Below are 24770 nucleotides of genomic sequence, written 5' to 3'. Positions count from 1 at the left end.
CTCAAGGCAGCATTCCAAGTGGTCTCAAAATGAGTATTAAGGTTACACTTACCAGATGGCACACATGGACTGGCAACCCAGCCAGGACAGAACAAGGATCCTCACCCAGATGGGAGGCCAGTGCAGCGGAAGGACTGAGGAAGGTGAGCACAGCTGTATATTTTCTTCCCCAATATGCTAGATGGCAGCCTCCCTGGGTTAGGATTCCCACAAGGATGCCCACAGGGGGATCTGCATTTCCATGTGGCAGACATGTGGAGTTCCATGGGGGCAGCCAGGTGGAGCTGCTGGGATTTATAGTCCCTACTTTCAGGGACTTCCAGTCAAGTGCTTCCAACAGGCTAAGCCCTGCCACCAGAAGTATTAGAATATTAGAACACTCTAGACGAGAACAGGCCATTCAGCCCAATAAAGCTCGCCAGTCCTATCCACTTATTTCTTCCAAGAAAACATCAAGTTGAGTTTTGAAAGTCCTTAACGTCTTACTGTCTACCACACTACTTGGTAGCTTATTCCAAGTGTCTATCGTTCTTTGTGTAAAGAAAAACTTCCTAATGTTTGTGCGAAATTTACCCTTAACAAGTTTCCAACTTTGTCCCTGTGTTCTTGATGAACTCATTTTAAAATAACAGTTTCGATCCACTGGACTAATTCCCTTCATAATTTTAAACACTTCAATCATGTCACCTCTTACTCTTCTTTTGCTTAAACTGTAAAGGCTCAGCTCATTTAATCTGTCCTCATAACTCATTTCCTGTAACCCTGAATCAGCCTCGTTGCTCTTCTCTGGACCTTCTCTAGCGCTGCTACGTCCTTTTTGTAGCCTGCACACAGTACTCAAGATGAGGCCTCACCAGTGCATTATAAAGGTTGAGCAGAACCTCCTTGGACTTGTACTCCACACATCAAGGCGCTATATAACCTGACATTTTGCTAGCCTTCTTATTGACTTCTGAACACTGCCTGGAAGTCGATAGCTTAGAGTCCACTATGACTCCTAAATCCTTCTCATGAGGTGGACTCTCAATTTTCTGACCGCCCATTGTGTATTCAAACCTAATATTTTTACTTCCTATGTGTAATACTTTACATTTACTGAAATCAAATTTCATCTGCCACAAATCTACCCAAGCCTGTATGCTATCCAAGTCCTTCTGTGATGATATAACGGATTCCAAATTATCTGCTTATCCACCTACTGTATCTTGCACACTTAACCAGCTTGTTACTTATATTCCTATCTAAATCATTTATATTTATTAAAAATAGCAGCGGCCCCAGCACTGCCCCCTGTGGTCACCACTCTTAACATCGGCCAATTCTGATGAGGTTCCTCGCACCGTCACCCTCTGCTTCATGTGTCTGAGCCAATTCTGCACCCATCTAAAAACATCACCCTGAACTCCCACTTCTTTTAATCTGATGCCCACCCTCTCATGTGGCACCTTATCAAATGCTTTCTGAAAGTCCAGATAAATAATATCATAAGCTCCACTTTGATCGTAACCTTTTGTTGCCTCCTCATAGAATTCCAGCATGTTAATAAAACACGACCTCCCTCTTCTGAACCCATGCTGACTGTTCAGAATAACTCCTGTCCTTGCCAGGTGTTGCTCAATCTTATCCTTAATAATCCCTTCCATTAATTTTACTGTGATGCATGTTAAGCTTACTGGCCTATAGTTGCTTGGGTCTGCCCTGTCACCCTGGATCTGCCCTGTCACCCTGTATTCTAGGGTCTTAGGTAAATGAAGTCGCTCGATCTCAGCAGGTACAAAACAATGTGGCTGAGTGTAAAGGCATGTGGCACCTAGTGGCATAGTCGGCAACTGTACCCTATTCCCATGCTATTGGTCGATTGCTGGAATTTTTACGTCCCCACTCATACACAACGTAAACAGAATGGAATTAGGCCAGTCTTCTTTAGGCGGACGTGGCACGAGAGCAGTTATCTGCAGGAACTTCACACGTGCTTCAACACCGCTAAATTTTATTGGCCATAGTATGTGGTGTAGTGGTGCGAATGATGAGGCAGGGCAAAAATCGCATGCTTGGGGTGCTAACTTGGCAAAACTCCATTTAAATCCAACAATAAAGAGAACAGTGACTTAAATATATGCTTGATGGTGCTCTGTGGTTGGGACAATTCTTTTGAAATGGTGTTCTTTAAAGGACGCACTTTCTCTCTCGTGCTCTTTATGGCAGTCAGGTCCAAAATGAGACACCACTATCCAGGACCGTCTTTATACCAAGTGGGCTAGAGGGGATGGGGCTTCTTTAGCTTTGTTGCCATCGAGGGGTGGCTTTTCGAGACTGGGAGAGAAAAAGTAGACATGACTGTTAGGGACAGCTACCCCCTCTTGTCACTGGGGTGGTTCAATCAACCTTAGGTGAGCCTGGAAGGCAACCCTGTGGTGTGCACGCTTGACAGCGGTCACCAGCCTTCTGGAAGTATCCTGGTTTGGATCAGCTTACATAGTATAAGAGGAAAAGAGAAGAGACAAACAAAGAGCTGGGGTACCGCCATGATAATCCTGTTTATAGAAGGTGTTTGGAAAATGTTGGAAAGAAAAATGAGCATGCAGATGCAAAATATAGCAGTTACAATGAGTAAAAGAAAGAAGTGTTTCTAAGTGGTAGCTCTGATTGTCTTAGTTACGGGTCCGTAATGAATGTCCTCTTCCGGTGGCCTCTTAGTCTTTATACGTTGCTATTGGAAGAAGCAGACAATGTGAAAATAAGATCACTCAGCCAGCATCCTACTAAACTGTGGGTGAAAAGGGAGAACATATTAACAACAGCGTCCCCTCTCAACCTGGGTTGGTATTGCTTATCTATTCAGAGCCCTGAAGGTGTACCCTAAGCACACGTGTCTGAGAGTATTTAGAGAAAGGGAGCACAGATGGTGTGATACAATACAATTTATTTTTGTATAGCTCAAAATCACACCAGGAGTGCCATAATGTGATGTAACAGGCCCTGTCTTTTGACAGCCCAGACCTAACCCCACCAGACTTGACTTTCTAAGAAGAAAAGAACAAATCCCGAAAAAAATGGAAAAGTCTTGGGAAAGGGTTAGAGAGACACCTTTCCAGGTTGGTTTAGCGTAAAGGGGGTAAATACAATACACAGAAAAGAACACAAGTAATCCTCAATAGAATACATTAATACAATCAAAATATTAGAAGTACAGAGCAGAATTCAGCAGTGGGTGATGTCACATAATAGGATTGAGATCTCAGGCTCTGACCCCAAATGAACAGCGTGAGGTGGAGTTGGTTACGTGAATGTTCAGGCAAGCAGTGCACGAGGCAGATGAGAGCCAAATGGAAGGAACTAGGGAAGATATGACCTCAGCATTAGAAGGTGGCCGAGGAAGGAGACAGCAGCCTCAGATGTGGAATAACCCTTAGGGACCAATACTCCTCGCTCTTCACCCAAACGAAACGTTAAAATCACTAAAAAATCATAATGATTTTACTGAGCTCTGCGTTTGACAATCCTGAAATCACACATAAGAACAGATTAAGGGATGATTTTGCGAAGCAGGAATTGAAATGAAATTCGGCAGTTCTGTTCACCATTAGCATCCTGTCTTATTCTAGAGGCTGTTAGGATTGACTCCCTCGAAAGGCACCATGTCATCTTCAGTACTTTTCATTGTGTGTTCACCACAGGATAGTCCAACGTGTGTTTTTTTAAATAAAGTGTGCTGAATTTGATCTCAATAGAGGTGGTAAGCGACGTGTTCAATTATTAATAACTGAAGCATACTTTAAACCAACAATGTATACGGACATTCAGTTGATCATTTGTTTTGTTTCTTTTCAAACATGGTTGTTTTCATTTCATTATCTTGTGTATTTAGGCACTTTACATAATATTTTAAACGGAATTGCTTTCGAATGAATTGGCACGGCTAGCGCTCTGAATCGGCCGCTGCCGCTATTGTAGTAAATTAACATGCTTTATTTGAGCAAGTGATAACCACACATTAGAAAAAATTAGATCTCCTTTCTCTCATAATAAATTTTAATAATGGTTGTGCAAAATTAAATGTTCAGTTCTCCTTAGCCAGGCTATGTATCAAAATAATTTATGCACAGGATATTCCAATAAAAAGGAAGTTCTGAATAGTAATTGGTCTCTCTTTGCATAAACTTTAGATAATAAATCTTAAGTATTCATTTTCATTCTGGGAACAATCAGCCTGGAATTAAAGGTGTCTCTCCTCTTCTCTCTGTTTCCTCGCAGTGAATGCCACAACTCGTCTGACCGAATAAAGGTGAGAGTCTGGGATGAGGACGACGACATCAAATCTCGTGTTAAGCAGCATTTCAAAAAGGAGTCGGACGATTTCCTTGGGCAGACCATCATAGAAGTGAGAACGCTGAGCGGGGAGATGGATGTCTGGTACAATTTAGGTGAGCTCAGTTTTGGACGTAGTGAATGCTTATGGATATCTTGCTATACGTATGGAGTTGCCAGTTTATTAGGCGCCCCTATCATGTAGTGTGATGATGTCTCCTTTAGCCTTCAGAACAGCATGAGTTCACCCGGGTGTGAATTCAAAGAGATGATGAGACGTCATCCAGAAATGACTGCACAGTGGCTGCCAAAGGGATGGCTGCATACAGACATTGATACTTCATCCCAGAAAATCTGGGGGACTGTGGCGGCCACCGAACCATTAAAATCTCACCGTCCCTTTTCCAGAACCATCATGTGCCTTGAGACATATAAGGCATTATTATGCTGGAAGTCTCCATCCAAGTAACACATTGTTAGCCATGAAGGGATGGTCATCTTGGTCAGCCGCGAGGTTTATGTATTCCTTGCTATTCAGACTTTCTTCAGGTGGGCTATAATGTGTTCTCACACTTTCACAGTGCCACCACCTGCCTTGACACGAAACGGGATAGCATTCTGGACTCAGGTTGCTTGGACCAATTTCTCTTGCAAAAGGATCCCAAATTCCTCTGAGCAGGCAACACTTTTCCATTCCTCAATAGTCCAGTTGTTATGCTTATATTCTTTTATGTTTTTGTTTACTGATGACATCTGCACCCGACCTGGTCTTTGGCTACTATAGCCCATCCAAACTAACCAATCACACCAAAGACAAACTAACCAATCATACCATACCATACGTGGCCTATTCTGAGATGACATCCTGCACCAATGTTCTGTGTCCATATGGTTTAGTTTGTACAGTTCTGCCATTCTCTTATCCCCGAGCTGACATTGCCTACAGGATCACGTATGACTGGTAGTTTTTGGTTTCCCCGCCATTCTTGGTAAACCCCTTGAAATGGTTGTGCATGAGAAGCTTATGAGGGCAGCTGGTTAAGAAATGCTAGGAACAAGACACCTATTGCTAACTACCAGGCCACATCCAAAAAGTAATTCAGGTCACCTCTCAGTTGAGTACCAACTGATGCTAGAAATCCTGGTCTCCCTGATTATAGCACACCCTGCTATCACAGGACGTGGGACACATTGGAATGTCGAATTTGTGTTAGAGACGTATAGAGATGTACCTAATAACCTGGCACCATGAAGTAGCTGGCTCAGATTACCTTACATTCAATATGTTGGTGACACCTCTGAAGGTCTTCATGGAGCGTATGAACACTGAGTGTCATTCTGCGCATGTCTGGTGTCTCACAGCTCTAGAGTATTAGGTTCAAATCCCACTAAAGGACTCAACACGACTTCCAGTTATAGAGCATGGCAAGTGGCTGAATCTCGTTGCTGGTGTGGGTTCTGCGAGTTCTCCATCACAGGAACTTATTCTCAGAAACCAGGGACTCTTTATAAACTTGGGAACTTGTACCAGTCCCACTACTGGAACTTGGGCCATTTGTAGTTTGTGGTACTTTCTTAGGCCCTGCTCAAGGTGTGTACTTTTTGTTTAATTGGGAACTAATGTGGGTGGGGTTTGGGTGATGAATTGTGCTGATTGATTCATGACAAGCACTGGCGCCATCTTAGAAATCTGGAGGGATATCAGTAAAGAAGGAGTGCCACACTTCACACCACATAATTGCCACCTCCCTTGTGTGCCGTGCCGGGTTCCACTTTGAGTCATTAATCTCCCCATGAAGTCACAATCTCTTCAAAGAATTGAAATGAGGGGGTCACCAATGAACTCATATGTGCCACATTGAAGCAATAAGGTAGGGGTCCCCTGTGAAATCCTGTGGTGTGGCTAAACTTCGCACCTCTTCACTCTGGCATGCCACACCATGCACCACCTCAAAACAGCCGGGTTGTTCAGCGGGGGTCCCTTGTGAACTCCTGATCACTCCATACCTTTCATCATTTTATTCTTTGTTGACACCACCCTGGAGCGCAGCTCTTTGCACCACTTGACTCTTCATGGCCGCCTCTGTGGTGTGCCACACTATGCTCTGCATTGAAGCAATGGGTGGGGGGTACCCCGGGGGGGGGTACCCGTGAAATTCCAAACTCCTGGGGCCTCATGTATAAACGGTGCGTACGCACAGAAATGTTGCGTAAGAACTTTTCCACGTTCAAATCGCAATGTATAAAACCTACACTTGGCGTAAAGCCACACACTTTTCCACGGTACCTCATGCCTTGTCGTTTGCAAGTTCTCCGCTCGGTTTTGCAGACTGGCGGCACCCAACGTCAAAGCAGTGCTACTGTTCCTGTGTGGTTACTCTTTATTTTCATGACGCGGCTTTATAAATACACTGAAACTAACCGCATATTGTTTATTAGTGTAGCATCTGATTGTAATTAACTTGTAACAATATAATGGTCCAGGGAACAGCCATAGTATTCCAAATACCATAACTGATTTAGCGTTGTTACTCTCACTTCTTCTTCTTTCAGCTCCTCCCGTTAGGATTTGCCACAGCGGATCATCTTTTTCCATATTACTCTCATTGCACCACTCGGAGTATTTATATCACTGTATCTGAGTGTGAATCACAGCAGCAGCTGATTGGAAAGAGAATTATCGGTATACAGCTTCAAGGACACGCTGTCTCAGCCACTGCAAAACGTTTTAAAGCCTTTCCTGTACAGACCTTGCGGTTCAGAAACAGTTTCATCCCAAGAACTTTAAATGCACTCAATCAATTGCACCTTGTAGAACTGTTTGTACTTATAAGTACAATCACCCCACTGTAAACTTGCACTACAGTTATAATATCTACAACCTGAGCCACTTTATAAAGCGCGTATTTACATATGATGACGATATCATTTTTAAGGTGAAATGCAGCAAAATATGTTTGTTAAATTATACAGATAAAACTTTAACTTCATTTAAATAATCTATATTCTTCACTGGGAGTGTCGTTAAGGATAGAATAATTAAACATGTACTACGAAGATATTTCAATGTTCTTTAAACGTTTTGAAGAATCGGCGCTAAGCTTACAGGTGGCTTAACATCTATTACAGAGCTGATTGTAGGCCTATGGCGATCGGTTACTTGGGGAAAGAAAAGCACTGACTGTAGTGACGGCTACGCCAATATATATTGAATATAAAACAGAAAGAGAAAATAACAACTCAGCTAAAAACGTAGCGACAAATTTCGGTAAAAGTTAAATGCTTGTGTCATGAGCACGAGGCGGCTATGCAGTGTCTGTAACGGACGTGGCCATCCACCGTGCATAAGCTACCTCACTGACATTGGCGGGCGAAGGAGCCACCGATTCTTCCTCTGCCCAGTGCCACCACAAGCCTAGAGCCGCCCCTGAGTACTGCTGCAATAAATTATTTCATCGAAGTGAAACACATGTTTAATAACGTGCTTTAACTCCTATCATCATGAAAATGACATCACGTATACATCTCAGTATTTTAGTTATTCAGAGAGCTGTAATATCACGAATGTAATGGATTCTGTGTACAGTTGGAGGAAGAGAGCTGGTTTAAGAAGCAAGTAGTGATTCACACACATAGAGCACATAGAAGATCAAATACAAAACAAAGCATTTAACGTGCTACTTTAATTACGATGTGATTTGAGAAACTGGTTAATTAAACGATTTTAAGATGAAGTTTATGATGTTCTACTTTAATGACAAAATAAACTACGTGATTAAAGTGGAAATGTCGAGATTGAAGTTGACATTTCGTGCTTTTTCCCCACTGTGTGCCTTTTTTCTCTGTACCCTAATAAGCTTTCATATGACACTCAGACAGTGGGCTACAACTCGGCTTTTCATGGCGACTTTGATATGTGACTTCTTTTTTATTTCCGGCACTGTGCGATTTTGTGAATGTGAGCTTTCAAGTTTCTCCAACACGCTATGTCACTCGATCAACTTCCTTTTGTTGATTATACTACGGTTTATTTGAACAAATAGTATGTTTTTCCTTTGCCTCCACTTGGTATTCGCTGAAATTCTTATATTTCCCCCGTGCTTTTCCCATTGTCTTTTCACAGAAGGCTGCACTTAAGGGCGATTTATATTGATTTGCATATTCAAAGAGGCGTAATTCTGGGAGGATTTGGGGCGTTACATAATGCGCGTGCACGAGCGTTAGTTTTCACGCTGATCGGGATTTATGTAGCGAAGAGCGTGGAAGTTAGATGCGCACAGGTTCCTGCATCTGGATTTTTCTGTGCGTAAGCACATTTCGGCTTTTGTGCTTACGCCATGTTATAGTGCGAGTTCTACGCACGGCGTTATACATGAGGCCCCTGGTCTGGCTGCACTTCACACCACATCCCTAGTGTGCTACGCCATGCACTGCACTGAAACAATATTCTCCACCATGTGGTCACAATCATCCTGAAGCAATAAAGTCATATGGGGTCTCAGTATGTAATAAGTTTTTAATAAACTCTAATTTAAGTATTGGTTGCTCCTCTGCATATTCGTTTTCCATCTTAATCCCAAAAAATAAACATGCAACAATAATATGTGTTTATATAGCAGATTTTCATATGCAGTGTAGCTCAAAGTGCTTTACAAGATGACAATTTTAATCTTAATTATTATTAATCTTATTAAATGAGTATTCCAGACTGGCCCTAAATTTTGTATTTATTCTACCTTAGACAGGTACCTTGCCTAGTATGAAATAAAATGTTAAAACACACATTTATTACTGTGCAATGTATATGCACTGTATACACACACACACTATTACAAAATTGAAACGATTAACATTTTTTGCTCATTCTCATAGGGAACAAACAAAAGATCTTCTTCTCCTTCTTTCAGCTGCTCCCATTAATGGTCACCATAGTGGATCATCTTCCTCCATATCTTCCTGTCCTCGTCATCTTGTTCTGTCACACCCACCACCTGTGTGTCCTCTCTCTCACCACATCCATTAACCTTCTCTTAGTCCTTCCTCCTGGCAGCTCTATCCTTAGCACCCTTCTCCCAATATACCCAACTTCTCTCCTCTGCACATGTCCAAACCAACACAATCTCGCCTCTCTGACTTTGTCTCCCAACCGTCCAACTTGAGCGGACCTTCTAATGTCCTCATTTCTAATCCTATCCATCCTCGTCACACCCAATGGAAATCTTAGCATCTTTAACTCTGCCACCTCCAGCTCTGTCTCCTGCTTTCTGGTCAGTGGCACCGTCTCTAACCCATATAATATAGCTGGTCTCACTACCGTCCTGTAGACTTTCCCTTTCACTCTTGCTGATACTCGTCTGTCACAAATCACTCCTGACACTCTCTTTGTCAACTCTCTTCCACACTCCCCATTACTTTGTACTGTTGATCCCAAGTATTTAAACTCACCCAGCTTTGCCAGCTCTTCTCCCTGCATCCTCACAATTCCACTGATTTATCAAAAATCTATTATTTGTTTACAAGTGGTAAGTATGTGAACCCTTTAGAATGGCCTGGTTTCTCATTGTCATTGTCATCGTCATCGAAGTCATATGTATTGACAAACACACGATAATCATTCATGTCTTTATTGAAGACAGCTATGCGACATTCACAGTGTGCTGCGAAAAAAGTAAGTGGACCCCTTAGATTTAATAAATCGTTTCGCGTCAACAACCTCCAACAGGTGCTTCTTACTTTAGCATGTTGGAAATGTTGAAAAATTCCTTCATGTCATGGCAGAACTGATCGTGTCGCTAATCCCCCAGTGCTGATTGTGCTCGTTTCTTTCCGATGTTTGCTTGCCTCTTAATGTGAAAGTGATTAGCGCAGCCAATCCTGGTTATGGTATATTTTACTAAAAAAAAACTTTTTAATTGATTGTGTCTCCTCACTTGCTTGCTCCATTTTTTGAATTTTTACTTCTTCATTTTTTGTATTCGTCTCGTTGCAGTTGACTTTTCTGCTGGATCTGTCTGTAAGTTTCTGAACTGACAGTTAACTTCCAAAATCTTCCAAGATCCAATTATTGGCTGTCGCGTTTCAGATTGTTTAGCTGAAGCAATTCATTTTATGTTTTTTGTTTGGCAGGGAAAAGCAAATCTCCCCGGGTTGCCTTGAGGTCATAAATGAGCAACAGGCGAATGTCTGAGTCTTCGTTATTGTCACTCTAGCCAAATGTTCTTGTCCTCAGTGTTGCATTATTGATATTATATTTATAAATCTTCTAGCGTGAAATGATTGTAGTTTGTCTGGTTGCTATGAGCCTCACTTTATTTTCTGTTTATGTGAGTCGCAGGAGCTCAGGGAGCTCACAATTGTACTTTAGAATATTTGAATAAGAAATTGTACTCTTTGGGGTCACTGCTAGACCCGACACTTGGCCCATAATTTTGTCTGGTAATTATTTTTAATATCCATCCATTTATTTCTTATCCGGTCGAGGGATGCAGGATGTCGGTACTTATCCTGGCAGCATCTGTCACATGAATACTGCCATCATTATCATCATTATCAGTAACTGTTATTAGCCATTTGTTATTTACGGAGTTCCATCACCACTCCCACTGGTTGGCTGAAATTACCAACAAGCGCTAAATCTTCCTGACTAAGGACACAGCAATGTCATCTTGAAGTCCTGAAGACCTTTGCTGTTAAATCGGACCTAATTAACGGTGCATGTGTGGACGGTTGGATTGATGGACAGATAAGGGTTAACAAGGAGATACAACTTACTGTGCCACCAGAAGTGCTGAAGATGCTCTGCTTGTTATTTTACATCAAATCTATACTTTTTCTTGATTAGCCTGGTTCATCTGTCAGAGCACCATGGCTGGACTTTTCTTCAGCGCTCAATACCATACAGCCTCACATACTGATTGGAAAAACTGAATAGTAGGAATGTAAACCTATTTATCCAAGAGCGGCGTTTGGGGTTGGCGAGTGTGGCAACCGCCCCAGGCCCTGCTTTTGAGGTCCACCTGTTCCATTCAAGCGGATTTGTCAAGTTATATTCTCCAGTATATATATATATTTCAGAAATCGGTAAGAGATTTCATGATGATACCTGTACGTTACTTTTGCACTTTTCTGTCAAAACACTGAAACTCATTTTTTGTTTGTAGGCCATGAACATGTCCGAATATTAATACACAAAACCATGTACAGTGGAACCTCGGGTCACGACCGTAATTCAGTCGTGACCCGAAGTAATTTTCCCCAATAGGACTGTATGTAAATACAATTGATCCGTTCCGGACTGTACAAACTGTATGTAATTTTTTTTTAAGATTTTTAAGCACAAAATAGTTAATTATACAATAAAATGTACAGTGTAATAGTAAACTAAATGTAAAAGCATTGAATAACACTGAGAAAACCTTGAACAGAGAAAACTAACATTGCAAGAGTTCACGCTATAGCCTTACAAACCGCTCGCTGTAAATACTTTTTTTTAATGAGTTTGAAGCACAGGGAAAAAAATGAACATTTGAAAAATCCGTAATTTATACAAAAACGAACCATAAACAACCAAGAAAGCTAACCTTGCATGAGTCGAGTTCTGGCATGAAGGAAGTGAGGAGGAACTCGGTGGAGAGGAGATTACAGTTTTGAAGTAAAGTCCCTCCGCGCGATGCACGTCTGACCGAGAACAAAGTACTGTACAGGGAGAGACTGAACACGTGTGTAAATCACCGGTGTGTACGAACCGGAAGAGAAATGAAATAGAGCACAAAGAGTTCACAGCGAATGCACAGGCAGAGACAGAACACGTGCGGAAATCATCGGCGCATACGAACCGGAAGGGGAAACTGGCTTGTTCATCATTGTGTGGTTGTGAACAGATGCAAAAGTTTGGTGAACTTTTTGGTCGTAACCTGATTTGTATGTGTTCAGAGACGTTTGTGACCCGAGGTTCCACTGTATCGCTAATGAGAACCGGCTGACATGACATCAACGTGAGTTATGACTGTGACATCCTGCATATCGAGACTCAGAGTACACTTGCAATTTGGGCACTTTTTCTAGAAGAGGCCCTGCTAATTTCCGCACAACACTAACACCGCATCGCTTTTTAACTTTCATGGTATTGTCACGAACAGTGGCGTAGCTAGAGTTCGTGCCCCTCGGGGTGGGGTGGTGTTTCAATTTGCCACTCTCCCACATATCTGAATATGATAACCTATCCATCCATCCATTACCCAACCTGCTATATCCTAACTACAGGGTAATGGGGGGTCTGCTGGAGCCAATCCCAGCCAACACAGGGCACAAGGCAGGAAACAAACCCCGGGCAGGGCGCCAGCCCACTGCAGGGCGCACACACACACACACACACACACACACACACTAGGGACAATTTAGAATCACCAATGCACCTAACCTGCATGTCTTTTACCCACGCAGACACGGGGAGAACATGCAAACTCCATGCAGGGAGGACCCAGAAAGCAAACCCATGTCAAAGGCCACTTTTTAAAATAAATAAGCGGTTTAGCGAGGGGGCGTTGTGGTGTGTGGCTGAAGCGGTTCCTGGGGAATTCGTGATGCAAGTGTTTCTCACCTAAGTGCGCAGGTGACAAACTGTCCGCATCCGTAATTGTTCCCAGGAGCAGCTGATTGCCACAGCTGCCACGTCCCCATTATAAATAGAAGCGTGAGGCGGCTAGCGGGGAGGAGGAAGAGAAAGAAAAGGAAAGAACGGGAGGTTGCAGGAGAAGAGAGCGGTAGCAGGAAGTAGCGAGGAGAAAGGCAGTGCGTGTGTAAGAGAGAGAGAGAGAGAGCGAGCGAGCGAGTGAAGGCTTGCGTGCAGCTGGACTGTGAGTCCTAGCGGGGTGTTTGGCCGACTCTTAGGGCAGTTGGTACTGGTCGTTCCTACTGAGCATGTTATGCAGGAGCAGGGGTGACCAGAAGAAGGACGGCTGGCCTTTCGTAAAGCCGAGAAGGCAGTGGGAGTCGGGAGGTTTGGGTGATGGATTCCCCAACATGAACGTCCTGGCCGTTGTGGGATCCAAGTCTCGGTCTGGAGGGAGTGGAACCGAAGCCAGGGATCGGGAAGCCTCCACACCAGTCAAGTGGATAGAAGGTCAGCTGCAGGAAGGGAGACTCCTCTGTTGAGAAGCCCAATGGGAGAAGCAGGGGAGCCGCCAGGTAAAAGAAGACGCCAGGGTTTGTTTTTAAACAGACTGCTTCCAGCCGTTATTTTAACCTTGTTGTTTTAAAGGATTTTTCTAATGGATTTTAACCTCCGCGATTTCACCTCTGTTTTAAGGGATTATTTATTTAATGACTTATTTTGATGCACTGCACTTTATTTATTTGAACACCTTTTTTTGTTTGCTGTTTTTAATAAAAACACTTTACACTTTTGCACCATCCCCTGGCTTCATTGTTTGTGCCTCACTGCCAAGCTCATCGGTAACATTACCGACGGTGTCGGGTTCAAGAGCTCCCCAGAAGGCAGATGGGAGCGTGGAGTGAATCTGCATTATTACAATCATTCAGAGACAGTCCAGGTACAGGTCTCTTTTTCATTCAAACAGGGGTGTCTCTTATCACCATCACTATTTACTCTGTACACGAGTGACCTGAGACAGAACAATGACCACTGACTGCCCCATTATCACATATACAGATGGACACCCTGCTCATAGGACGTCTATCTGGGGAAGATGAAAGCCTTTTATTAAGGAATATCGGAGATAATGATTAAAGTTTGATATGTTTCCTGTAGCCATTTGTGTGTAAATACGCATTATCAAACTTCCTTACCTTAACTTGTCTCGTCTGTTTGTTTTGTTTCATCTCTTTCTGTCTTGTTATTAGATGCAACTGAGAAAGCAAATTTCATGTTATCATCTGTAGACAGGACTACATAAAGCAACCTTGTACCTTGAACTCGCATGTGATGTGAGCTCTCCGGTGGTTTAGGTGTTCACCATACTTCGTGAAAAGAGTGAAGGACCAGGAAGTGAGAAGTACCAAAAATGAACAGCCAGAGTGATAGCAGGTGTCATTATATAAAAAGAGAAATGGAGCAACCAAATTAGAAATGAAGTTCAAAAATCACCAGTCAAAAATAAAGCAAAGGGTCAAAAACCAGACTTTCGAAAAGACCTTTAGCCGATAATAAAGTACACCCTCCTTGAGAGATTTTGTTCAGATTTGTTGAAAGAGTAGTACACAAATCTCAAAAAAGGTGAAAAAGGGCCTCTTAACAAATTAAACCTTGAGCAGGACTTCACCTGTCATCCTGTGAAACAGGCCTCACCCCAGGCAGCTTGACCACACACACTCAAAAGGCAGGCTTCAAGGCCTGCACGGGCCACAAATGGAGTTAAGAACATAAGACATTTGACAAAGAAAAGAGACCATTTAGTCCATCAAGATCATTTGTGTAGCTAGTTTGTTGATCATTTGTCCCAGTATCTCTTCCAGATCCTCCTTAAAGGTTGTCAAGGTTTCTGCTTTAACTCCATGTCTCGGTAGTTTGTTCCAGATTCTCACAACCCTATGCATAAAGAAATGCTAGTTATATGCAGATTTTCTTAATTTCAAATGGAGTCTTTGAGTATGTGGTTCACCATTTAATTGAAAGAATTCTGAGAGATCTATTGTTTCAATGCCTTTGACAATTTTGAAGATCTGGATTAGGTCTCCATACAGTCTCCTCTGCTTGAGACTAAACAGGTTTCATTCTCTGAGCCCGTTGCAGTAGGACATGTACTTTATTCTTGGAATGCGCCCGGCCCGGTCGCTCTCATCTGCTCAGCTTCAAGTGCTGCCATGTCTTTCTTGTAACATGGTGACCACAACTGCACACAGTACTCAGGCTTTAAAATTGCAAAAATACTTTAAACGCACATGAAAATACCCTTTAAGGGAGAGGATAATCAAACACCTCCGGCTTGAATGGACAAAACCAAAACAGCATCTTTATAAATAAAAAATGTATATAAACAAAAATGGCAAGGCAGAGGGTCAAAAATGGGTTAAAAAATGGTTTGCCTAAAAATGGCAACTCAAGGCTAAAACACAATCCAGAGAACAGCAATCCAAAAACAAAATAAAATCAATCAGAAATCCAAGACATTAGTTGCTATAAATGGTCTTCACTGCACAACCGTCAGCAAGCCTCTGAGAGACTTGCACTTCAACCTGAGACATTCAGGCAGGGGGTGGTCCCTCAGCAGCGATGCCATGTTGACCCCGCCTCTTGGGGGGGTTCCACCCACAGAACACAAACAATATAAGTAAAACCACATATGCAATACGTAATTACTGAACAATCAATAAATCTAACAATATTTTAAAAAAATATATATACAAATTAAAAATACATGAAAAATAATTTAAAATAGAGCAAAGGAAACATAAGCCATGAAAAATAACAAGACTATTAAAAGGTTTGGGTGCGGCTGGTACTGTGCTGCCATCTTTTATAACCTGGGTGTAATGATGTAACGTGTCACATGACCATAAACAGGTATTATAAGTAATAGCAAACAACATGGACACAGCTGTGTGGCAATCGGTAAGCAAATGGTGGTGTTGCGGCCTCATCAAACACAACAATAAAAAAAAATAATAATTATATGAATCAGAAAGACAGCATTAGTATTAGGAAAGCCCTCTACATCATAAAATAATGATTTATTATGCTTTTTTGGGTAATTATTTTTTAGGAAAATGCTCTCTCACCACTATTCTATTTTCAGCATTGGCACGGGAGTTGCCATGTTGTTTATAGTTGCCAGGACAACCACTGGTAATATGATTGCTGGCATCGTTGCACAATTTGTCATAATGTTAAAACAATTTAAATTGGTGGAGCATCGTATTATGTAAAAACTGAAGTTTTTAAATTTTTATATTAATTCAAGGAAAGAACTTTAGATCAGAGTTTAAGGTTTTCAACTTAGCCCTCGGTTTCTTGTCTTCCCAGCTTGCTTTGACTCATTTTTTTTTTGGCTTTCACCTCCCAGTCCAGTCACTCCGACTGTGCAAAAAATAAGCAGGGTGTAAAAAAACGGAAATTGTGACAACGCGGATAGGTAAAGCAGAGTTACAAAAATCTCATTTTATTGAGCTTATTTCTCACCTGCCATGCTTTATTTACTTTAAAGCTACTTACCAATAGATTCAATCCAACAAGCACTATTTAATAGTTGTATTTTTTGTGTTAAAACATAACTAAATTTCTTTGCTTGTTCTTTGTCTTTTTTTTTTCAGAAAAACGGACTGATAAATCTGCAGTGTCTGGTGCAATCCGGTTAAAAATTAGCGTTGAAATGAAGGGAGAAGAAAAGGTTGCCCCCTACCACGGGCAATACACATGTTTACATGAGGTACGTCTTAATCCGATATGTTATTTTATACATGAACACTGCTTATTGAAATATGATGGACATTTATTTAGATTTTTTTTATATAACATAAACTCCTCTAAACTGAACGCGGTGTGCCCTCTGGAAGCCTAAACATTCTGTAACCTCATTCCCGACGTCCTTAGCCTTCACCTCTCAAATTAAAGGGGTCTGCATCTTTACCATTAGCCAGGCTCCCTGTCCTCCATCTATTGCCAGCTTCCTTTCAGGGACCCCACCAGAGTGGGTTGTCTCTTTGTAGGTGATTCCTGTATTGGCTACCCTATGCCATCCTACTCTTGTTTATGTCCTAACAAAATCCTGTCAGATGGGAACCCCATTGCTAAAAAGACATCAGGGCTGAAATATTAAAGGGAGTAATAAAAGTGCAAATAAATGCTAAACATAAACCAAAGCATTCATACTGTATGTGGTGGTGGTGATGTGCCAACTTGCCCACCATATAGATCACATTAACCGACATTCCCAGTCACTTTCTCCATTTTAGGTTCTCTATCTGCACTCCGGGTCCTGCAGGTGCTCATCCCACTTGTGTTTCACCTCCAGGTGAGGCGTTAAACATATTAGAACGTTAGAACAATCTGGACGAGAACTGGCCATTCCGCCCCACAACGTTCGCCAGTACTATCCACTTACTTCTTCTAAATGAACATCAAGCTCTGACGGTCCCTGAAGTCCTACTGTCTACCACACTACTTAGAAGCTTATTCCAAGTGTCTATGGTTTTCTCTGTAACATGAACAGATATGAAGCCCATATTGGCAGTAGGGATGCCCTTTTCAAGTCCTTGGGCTGGTAGACTCCTCTGTGAGATCTGAGCTCTGGTTGCCATTAAAAGTGCCAGCCACCTAGACAGCACCTCCTTATCTGGCCATGATGACTTGCTGATTATTACGAGGCTCATGAACACCGAGTGTGACGTGTCATGATACAATGCTCGGTACCATGTACTGTACCACGTTCTAACAAGCTAGTTTAAGCTTTTTTCTCCCCCATTTCTTTTTCCTTGAAGAACTTGTTCCATCATTTAACTGAAGTTAAAAATGGCGGAGCTGTAAAAATACCAGAAGTTAAAGGAGATGAAGCATGGAAGGTGTACTTTGAGGACACGGCCCAAGAAATTGTGGATGAATTTGCAATGCGCTACGGAATTGAATCCATCTATCAAGCCATGACGTAAGTGTGATTGAGCCTTCTCAATTAAAAGTTGCCTGTTTTTGCACAGTGTATCGTGTCGCCGTTTCACTGATCCAGCATCCTAAGTTTGGTCTCTGTGAGATTTGCTCATTTTTGACATATCCATGCAGGTTTCCCTCCCTTGGCCTTGTCCCCACAGACATGCAGGTTAGGTTAGATGGCAGTTTGAAACTGACATGTGTGTATGTGTGTGATTGCACCCCATGATGACTGGCACCCTGTCCACAGCTGTTTCCTGCCTTGTGCTGCCCAGGATTGGTATCAGTGGCTTTGACAGCGATCCATGAATCTTTTCTACCTCAGTGTTCAGATAGATAGATAGATAGATAAATGTGAAAAGCACTAAATAATTAGATAGATAAAAGCACTAAATAATTAGATAGATAGATAGATAGATAGATAGATAGATAGATAGATAGATAGATAGATAGATAGATAGATAGATAGATAGATAGATAGATAGATAGATACTGTAGATAGATAGAGGCGGCATGGTGGCGCAGTGGGTAGCGCTGCTGCCTCGCAGTTAGGAGACCCTGGTTCGCTTCCCGGGTCCTCTCTGCGTGGAGTTTGCATGTTCTCCCCGTGTCTGCGTGGGTTTCCTCCGGGGCGCTCCAGTTTCCTCCCACAGTCCAAAGACATGCAAGTTAGGTGGATTGGTGATTCTAAATTGGCCCTAGTGTGCGCTTGGTGCGTGGGTGTGTATGTGTGTGTTCTGCGGTGGGTTGGCACCCTGCCCAGGATTGGTTCCTTCCTTGTGCCCTGTGTTGGCTGGGATTGGCTCCAGCAGACCCCCGTGACCCTGTGTTCGGATTCAGCGGGTTTGAAAATGGATGGATGGATAGATAGATAGATACTTTATTAATCCCAAGGGGAAATTCACATAATCCAGCAGCAGCATACTGATACAAAAAACAATATTAAATTAAAGAGTAATAAAAATGCAGGTAAAAACAGACAATAACTTTGAATAATGTTAGCGTTTACCCCCCCAAGTGGAACTGAAGAGTCGCATAGTGTGGGGTCTCCTCAGTCTGTCAGTGGAGCAGGACGGTGATAGCAGTCTGTCCCTGAAGCTGCTCCTCTGTCTGGAGATGATCCTGTTCAGTGGATGCAGTGGATTCTTCATGATTGACAGGAGTTTGCTTAGTGCCCGTCACTCTGCCACAGAAGTTAAACTGTCCAGCTTCATTCCTGCAATAGAGCCTGCCTTCCTCACAAGTTTGTCCAGCTGTGAGGCGTCCTTCTTTTTTTATGTTGCCTTCCCAGCACACCATCGCGTAGAAGAGGGCGCTCGCCACAACCGTCTGGTAGAACATCTGCAGCATCTTATTGCAGATGTTGAAGGATGCCAACCTTCAGAGGAAGGTTGTTCATTCGCATTTCAGATTTTAAGTCTAAGAAGGTCATTGATAGCCAGGAAAGAATTAACTCTGTCAAGTCCGTGTCCAAAGAAAGTTCATCAAAAATCAGTGTCCTGTAACTTTGAGTACTAGCAAAGTGAATCCATTGTTTTCAGTTGATCGATTTAATTCAATTTTATAATTGACAAGTTCAAATAGTGGAAAAAGGAAACATCAACTGCGAACCTGAGCAATGGATGAGAAGTAGTCAGATCATTAATGAATTCCCATAGCTGGCTTCTGGAGGAAGACGGTGAACCAACTTTTGTACAGGTCTGGTTCAAAGCATTAGGTCCGAAGAAATGAAATGCTCTTCCACCGAGCCAATGAGATGCTAAGTAACGGTTCATCTTGTCTCCATATGCTTACTACCAGATGGCTCTCTGTCTTAGTATGTTGACTGAGCTCTGGTCCAGCTTGGTTTTTGCTACTGTATGGTCTTTGAATGAAGAGAGCGAGAGGGAAAGAGAGAGAGAGATGGCCTGGCCTGACCTCCTCAATGGATGGAACAGAGAGATCAGAGACAAGGGTATTGTTGTTGACACATTTCCAAGTGACACAGTGGCTTCAGTTACAGATCAAAGTGCCTGGTGGGGGAATGTGGCTCTCCGCTGTGAAGTGAGCTGCAGATGAGAAGTTTTGCATAGGTAAGGAGGTCGACAGAAGGAGATCAAGGGGAAAATGAGAATTTGTTCTCGCCCTCGATAAAAACAGAACTGCAAATTGAAATGGGAACTATTCTCCGTTAGGATTACCGCAATAACGTTCCCTTTATAGACATTGTAAGGAAATGCATTTGGTTCAGTTTGCTCTTATGTACAGAAGAGGCCTTCCTACTGGAGAACTCATTTACAAAGCTACGTGAGCCTGTCAAACACATGTGATGTACAGCCGGGGTGCCTATATAGTGGAAGGACCAATGGAGAGAGCATATTCAGAGCATTACCTCACCCCGGACTGCTAGAGGGCAGCCCCACTGCCTCAGACTCCCAGGGAGTTGGAGTCTGGAGCAGCCCTGTTGGGTTTTGTGGGCACCACCAGGGGGCATTGCAGGAATGGCTGAGCCCTTTGGTGTAGCACTTCCCAGAAGTGCTGCCGGAAGAAGATCCCCGGACACCTGGAGTACTTCCAGGTGCCCTATAAAAGGAGCCAGCCACCACTAATCCAGGAGTCAGAGTCGAGTGGAGGTGGATGAAGCTTTGTGGAGGAGTGGAGGCAAAGAGAGAGAAAGAAGGAGAAGGAAAGAGTTTTGTGCTGTGTTTAGGGCTTGCTGTACATGTGGGAAATGGGGGGAGGCGTTTCCCACTTGGGAAAAGAAAGAAAATAATTAAATAAAAGCATGTGTGCCGAACTTGTGTCATGTGTGCCGAACTTGTGTCCTGCGTCTGTTTGTGTTTGCACCTTGGAACTCCAAATTCATCAAGTAGAATGTGAAATGAGATCAACGCTCATTTTCCGGCTGCCTAAAAGCCTCCTGAGTACCTGTGTGATTCTTTGAGCCTCGTGAGCTGTTATCTTAACCATATCATAAACATCAGTTGTCATGATACTCTGAGACCTCAGCGCCATAACTTATACATCACTCCGATCGTAACAAGTGGATTTTCAAGGGAGAGCAGTAATGTTTTACAGAGCCGGAGAAGCTCTGGCCCTTCTCAAATATATGACAGCTATGTGAAATGACTTTCGCCCATCTCTCGGTGGACTTACATTTCAATCCAAGCATGACTTAAAATCACTCCTTCTAGATAGATGTATAAATCATGATTCATTCTTATCTTGCTCTGGCTGAAAAGAAATACCCTTGAGATGTCTAGCTGCAGAATGCCAGCATCCGGGCGTGGAGAGTGCTCTGCTGAGATGTGTTAAGGTGCATTGAGCCGTGCCATCTGGGTCAGGGTGCACCAAGTCAATCTGACAAACGGTCACCATCTGTCCAGTCCTATCCAGTCCAGGTCTCGGCTTTATTCATTCAAATATTGAATTATTTGTTTCTTATTTAAAAATACCCTGGTAGTTTTTTTTTTACCAAGACATAAATGTCTCTGTTTTCCAAAGCCAGTGTTTCCATTACAGGGTATGGGCAGCCAGAACTTCTGACAGGACCATCCGTAATGATGGGTTGCACATAAGAGGACACACACACACACACATTCTGATTCACCATCCTGTGAGAGAACATCCATCCAGACATATTAGAAAAAATTTGGACAAGAACAGGCCATTCTGTCTAACAGAATTCACCAGTTCTATCCACCTTATTCCTGCAAGTTTCGAGTGTCTACCACACTATGGTGGGAGTGGTGGCTCTGAGGCTAGGGATCTGCACTGGTAATCAGAAGGTAAACACCAAAAGCGACTCTACTTTGTTGAGCCCTTGAGCAAGGCCCTTAACCTGAAAATGCTCTGTCCTGGGTATGACGTCAATCTGCATATCGGCCCTTCAACATGCAGGGAATAATCTGGGGGTTGGTGGCCAAATTGGCACTCCAGCCATCATAAAAAAACTCACACTGTTGCATTCCATCTGAACTAGCGTGGTGCTGAGGTGTCACTGTCACATGGCTGCACTCGGGGCCTAATCTGTGATCCTGAGGAGGTTTGTCATGTGGCGGGTGTGGAAATGCACTGCTACTCGGTAATGTGGGTGCCATCTCGTCTTTGTAAGGAATGAGTTTTAGGCAGGAATCAAACCAGTGTCCTTGTGCTCATGAGGTGACTTCTGAGCTGCCATGATGTTTTTTTCCTTTGAAATTAGTAAAAGTATTGCGTAGAAGAACATCATTGTCATCCGAGTTTATTTTGGACTTTGTACGACTTTTACAAATATAACAAAAATACATGGGGTACTACAAATGATAATGTTGAGGTCTATGTTGATTGCTTAGATTTCAACCCTGTCTTAGACGAGCAGTACAGCTCACTCTAAGAATATTGTAACAACCCCGGGGGTGTACAGGGGACGGAGGAATGGAATTAATTAGCCCTTCGGTCATAATAGATGGACTAGGATTCCCAAAAGACCCTAGCTGCGGACCTCCAGAACTCCACTCCATTTAGGAGGTTGTCACTTTATATTATACATCAGTGGTAACGCCAGGGTAGCTACTGGTAGGTAAGGCAGGATCAAGCAGGAGTCAAGCATGTGCCAAAAGAAATCTCTCAGTCCAAAAGTTTGTTTTAAATGGTTTAGTGAAAAGTCAAAGCAAACCGACCACACAAGAATAAAGGAAAATGGTTGTTACACACCTAGAATAGAAAGCAAAAAATTCGGGAGTGGTCTCCCCTCGACTTTCTCGTATACACAGATATGGGGATGGATATTTGAGGAGTAAACCGCAAGACGATGATTATATTTTTATATTATGTACATTAAAGAACCATCAACAACAAATCAAATTTAGGTAATAATATAGTGAACAATTATTATAAAAGTAAAGTTGAATATATCGAACTCTGCTGCTGCATGAATAAAAAATTTGCCATGATAATTTAATTTTGGCGAATAATTTAGGTAAATTATGTGAATGATAGGGGGCGCTCTCGCTCCCTTGAACCCCTGTCCACGACTCCAGACACCAGGTAAAAGTCCTCAAGTTGACTTTATTTTGTCGCCACAGTGCACAAAGCACACTCTCCACCACAATACTCATTAACAAACAATAAACCACAATAATACAATCCTCCAGCTCCCAGACTCGTTGCCACCCTTCCACCCAGCTCAGCTCGCCGTTTGGGAGCTCCCACAGTCCTTTTATATCTCCTGACCCGGAAGTGTTTCTGCCCAACAGTCCACAAGTCCTTATTCCTTCCGGGTCAGGGTAAATAGTCCTTTTCTTCATCCCGGAAGTCCGTCTCTCTTCCTGTGACGAACCTCCGGGTCACAGGGCACGAAGAAGCCCTCGGTCCTCCCTGCAGCTCCCTCCTGTGGCCCCCACGGCATCCAGCAGGGCTTTGCATAAAAACTCCAATGTCCATGATGCCCTGCTGGTCTTCTGGGGACCTCCACGCTGCAAGGAGGGCTCCACCTGGCGGCCTGGGGTATTGGCCCGGGATAAATGGCCGGCCATCCTTCACAATTACCACTTTCAGTAAGTGGGCCAAAAGTTGCAAGAGACTTTAGTAATGTGTGTAATCTTAATACTTGTAAATAAAATTTTGTTTATGTAAAGCAAAAACGTTCTGAAATATGTATGTATTACCATTTGAACGTCAAATGGAAAATTGTGATTATTTCGAAAACCGTTGTTTTCGAAAAAATGCAAAATGACAAAAAATTCTCAGAATGTGGTGCTTTACCATAATATAATGTTAAATGATCAAAGTTTTAATATTTTTGGAGAAACGTTTCAGGTAATGTACCACTTCCAGTTAGTGGCAATAGCTCAAAAGTTGACAGAAACTTACATTTTGTACCTAATACTTGCATGTAAAATTTGGTAGAGCTAAGTGAAAGCGTACTGAAGTTATCGTGTTTACATACACACAGACACACACACAAACGGACATAATTCCAAAAATGGTATTTTCTGACTCAGGGAGGTCTGAAACGTCGAGATTCATCAAAATCTCGAAATGGAATTTTTGGAGGATTCCAATACTTTTCCTATACTTCATATACGAGAAAGTCAGGGAGGTCTTAAACCTTCAAGATTCACCAAAATCTCGACATTGAATCTTTGGACAATTACAATACATTCTTTATACTTTGTATACGAGAAAGTAAAAAAATGGGAAAAATGTCTCTTCTCTAAACTTTTCTTGTAAAACGTTAGTTGTCCTCTATACTAGGAGATGTTTTACTTCACCTTCAGTATGCTCTAAACGTACGGCGCTGCACATTTAATAGAGCACGCTACTATTGGGCATGTTAAAGCACGGTTTGAAACTGTGTGCCCTCCATGACTTATGGCAGGGCAGGTGACAAACTGAGACTAATCTGTAGTCAGAGAGGCAAGAAACAGTTAGAATATACCAATTCAATTCTGCTTGTGGGAGTTTATAAGCATCTCTCTTTGACTATGCACTTGTTTATAGGCAAACATTTAACATAACTAAGCAAGCACTTCTACCTACTTGACATAACCTAAATAACCAGCAAATGGCTCTTACAGCCAGGTTACGGTATGGTTAAGATTAGGGTTGGCGGTGGGTTACCATCTATTTATCCGCCCATTTATCTGAATTGTATGTGTTAGAGAGCTTAGCTCTACCAGTCAGTTGTCTCTTGGGGTCCCTTGCACTAAGTGTAAAGGGACAGGGGCTTTTGCAGCTACTGCACCTCATCTTTACCTTATCACATTAAGGCCTCACCTCCAGTTGATCTGATTAAAAAGAGATTGAAGACGCATTTCTATTCTCTAGCTTTCTATGACCTTCAGTGAAACTGACGGTTCCCTCCTCTTAGTCATTTGTTCATTTCAATTTACTGCTGGTCGTA

At 42.6% G+C, this 24770-nt stretch overlaps 1 protein-coding gene across 6 annotated transcripts in view; it reads left to right on the top strand.

Moving 5' to 3' along the window:
• Positions 1-24770, top strand: part of LOC120539924 (protein unc-13 homolog C-like) — a 471266-nt gene that overhangs the window by 165033 nt on the left and 281463 nt on the right. For all 6 annotated transcript variants that reach the window (XM_039770276.1, XM_039770280.1, XM_039770279.1 and 3 more), the window contains 3 exons: positions 4255-4424; positions 16576-16691; positions 17743-17906. In XM_039770276.1, the coding sequence (XP_039626210.1) occupies positions 4255-4424; positions 16576-16691; positions 17743-17906 (450 nt within the window). The remainder of the gene's footprint in view (positions 1-4254; positions 4425-16575; positions 16692-17742; positions 17907-24770) is intronic.

This window comes from Polypterus senegalus, chromosome 12 (assembly GCF_016835505.1).
Source record: "Polypterus senegalus isolate Bchr_013 chromosome 12, ASM1683550v1, whole genome shotgun sequence".
Classification (NCBI taxonomy): domain Eukaryota; kingdom Metazoa; phylum Chordata; class Cladistia; order Polypteriformes; family Polypteridae; genus Polypterus; species Polypterus senegalus.
This window is presented reverse-complemented; position numbering and strand designations above follow the sequence as displayed.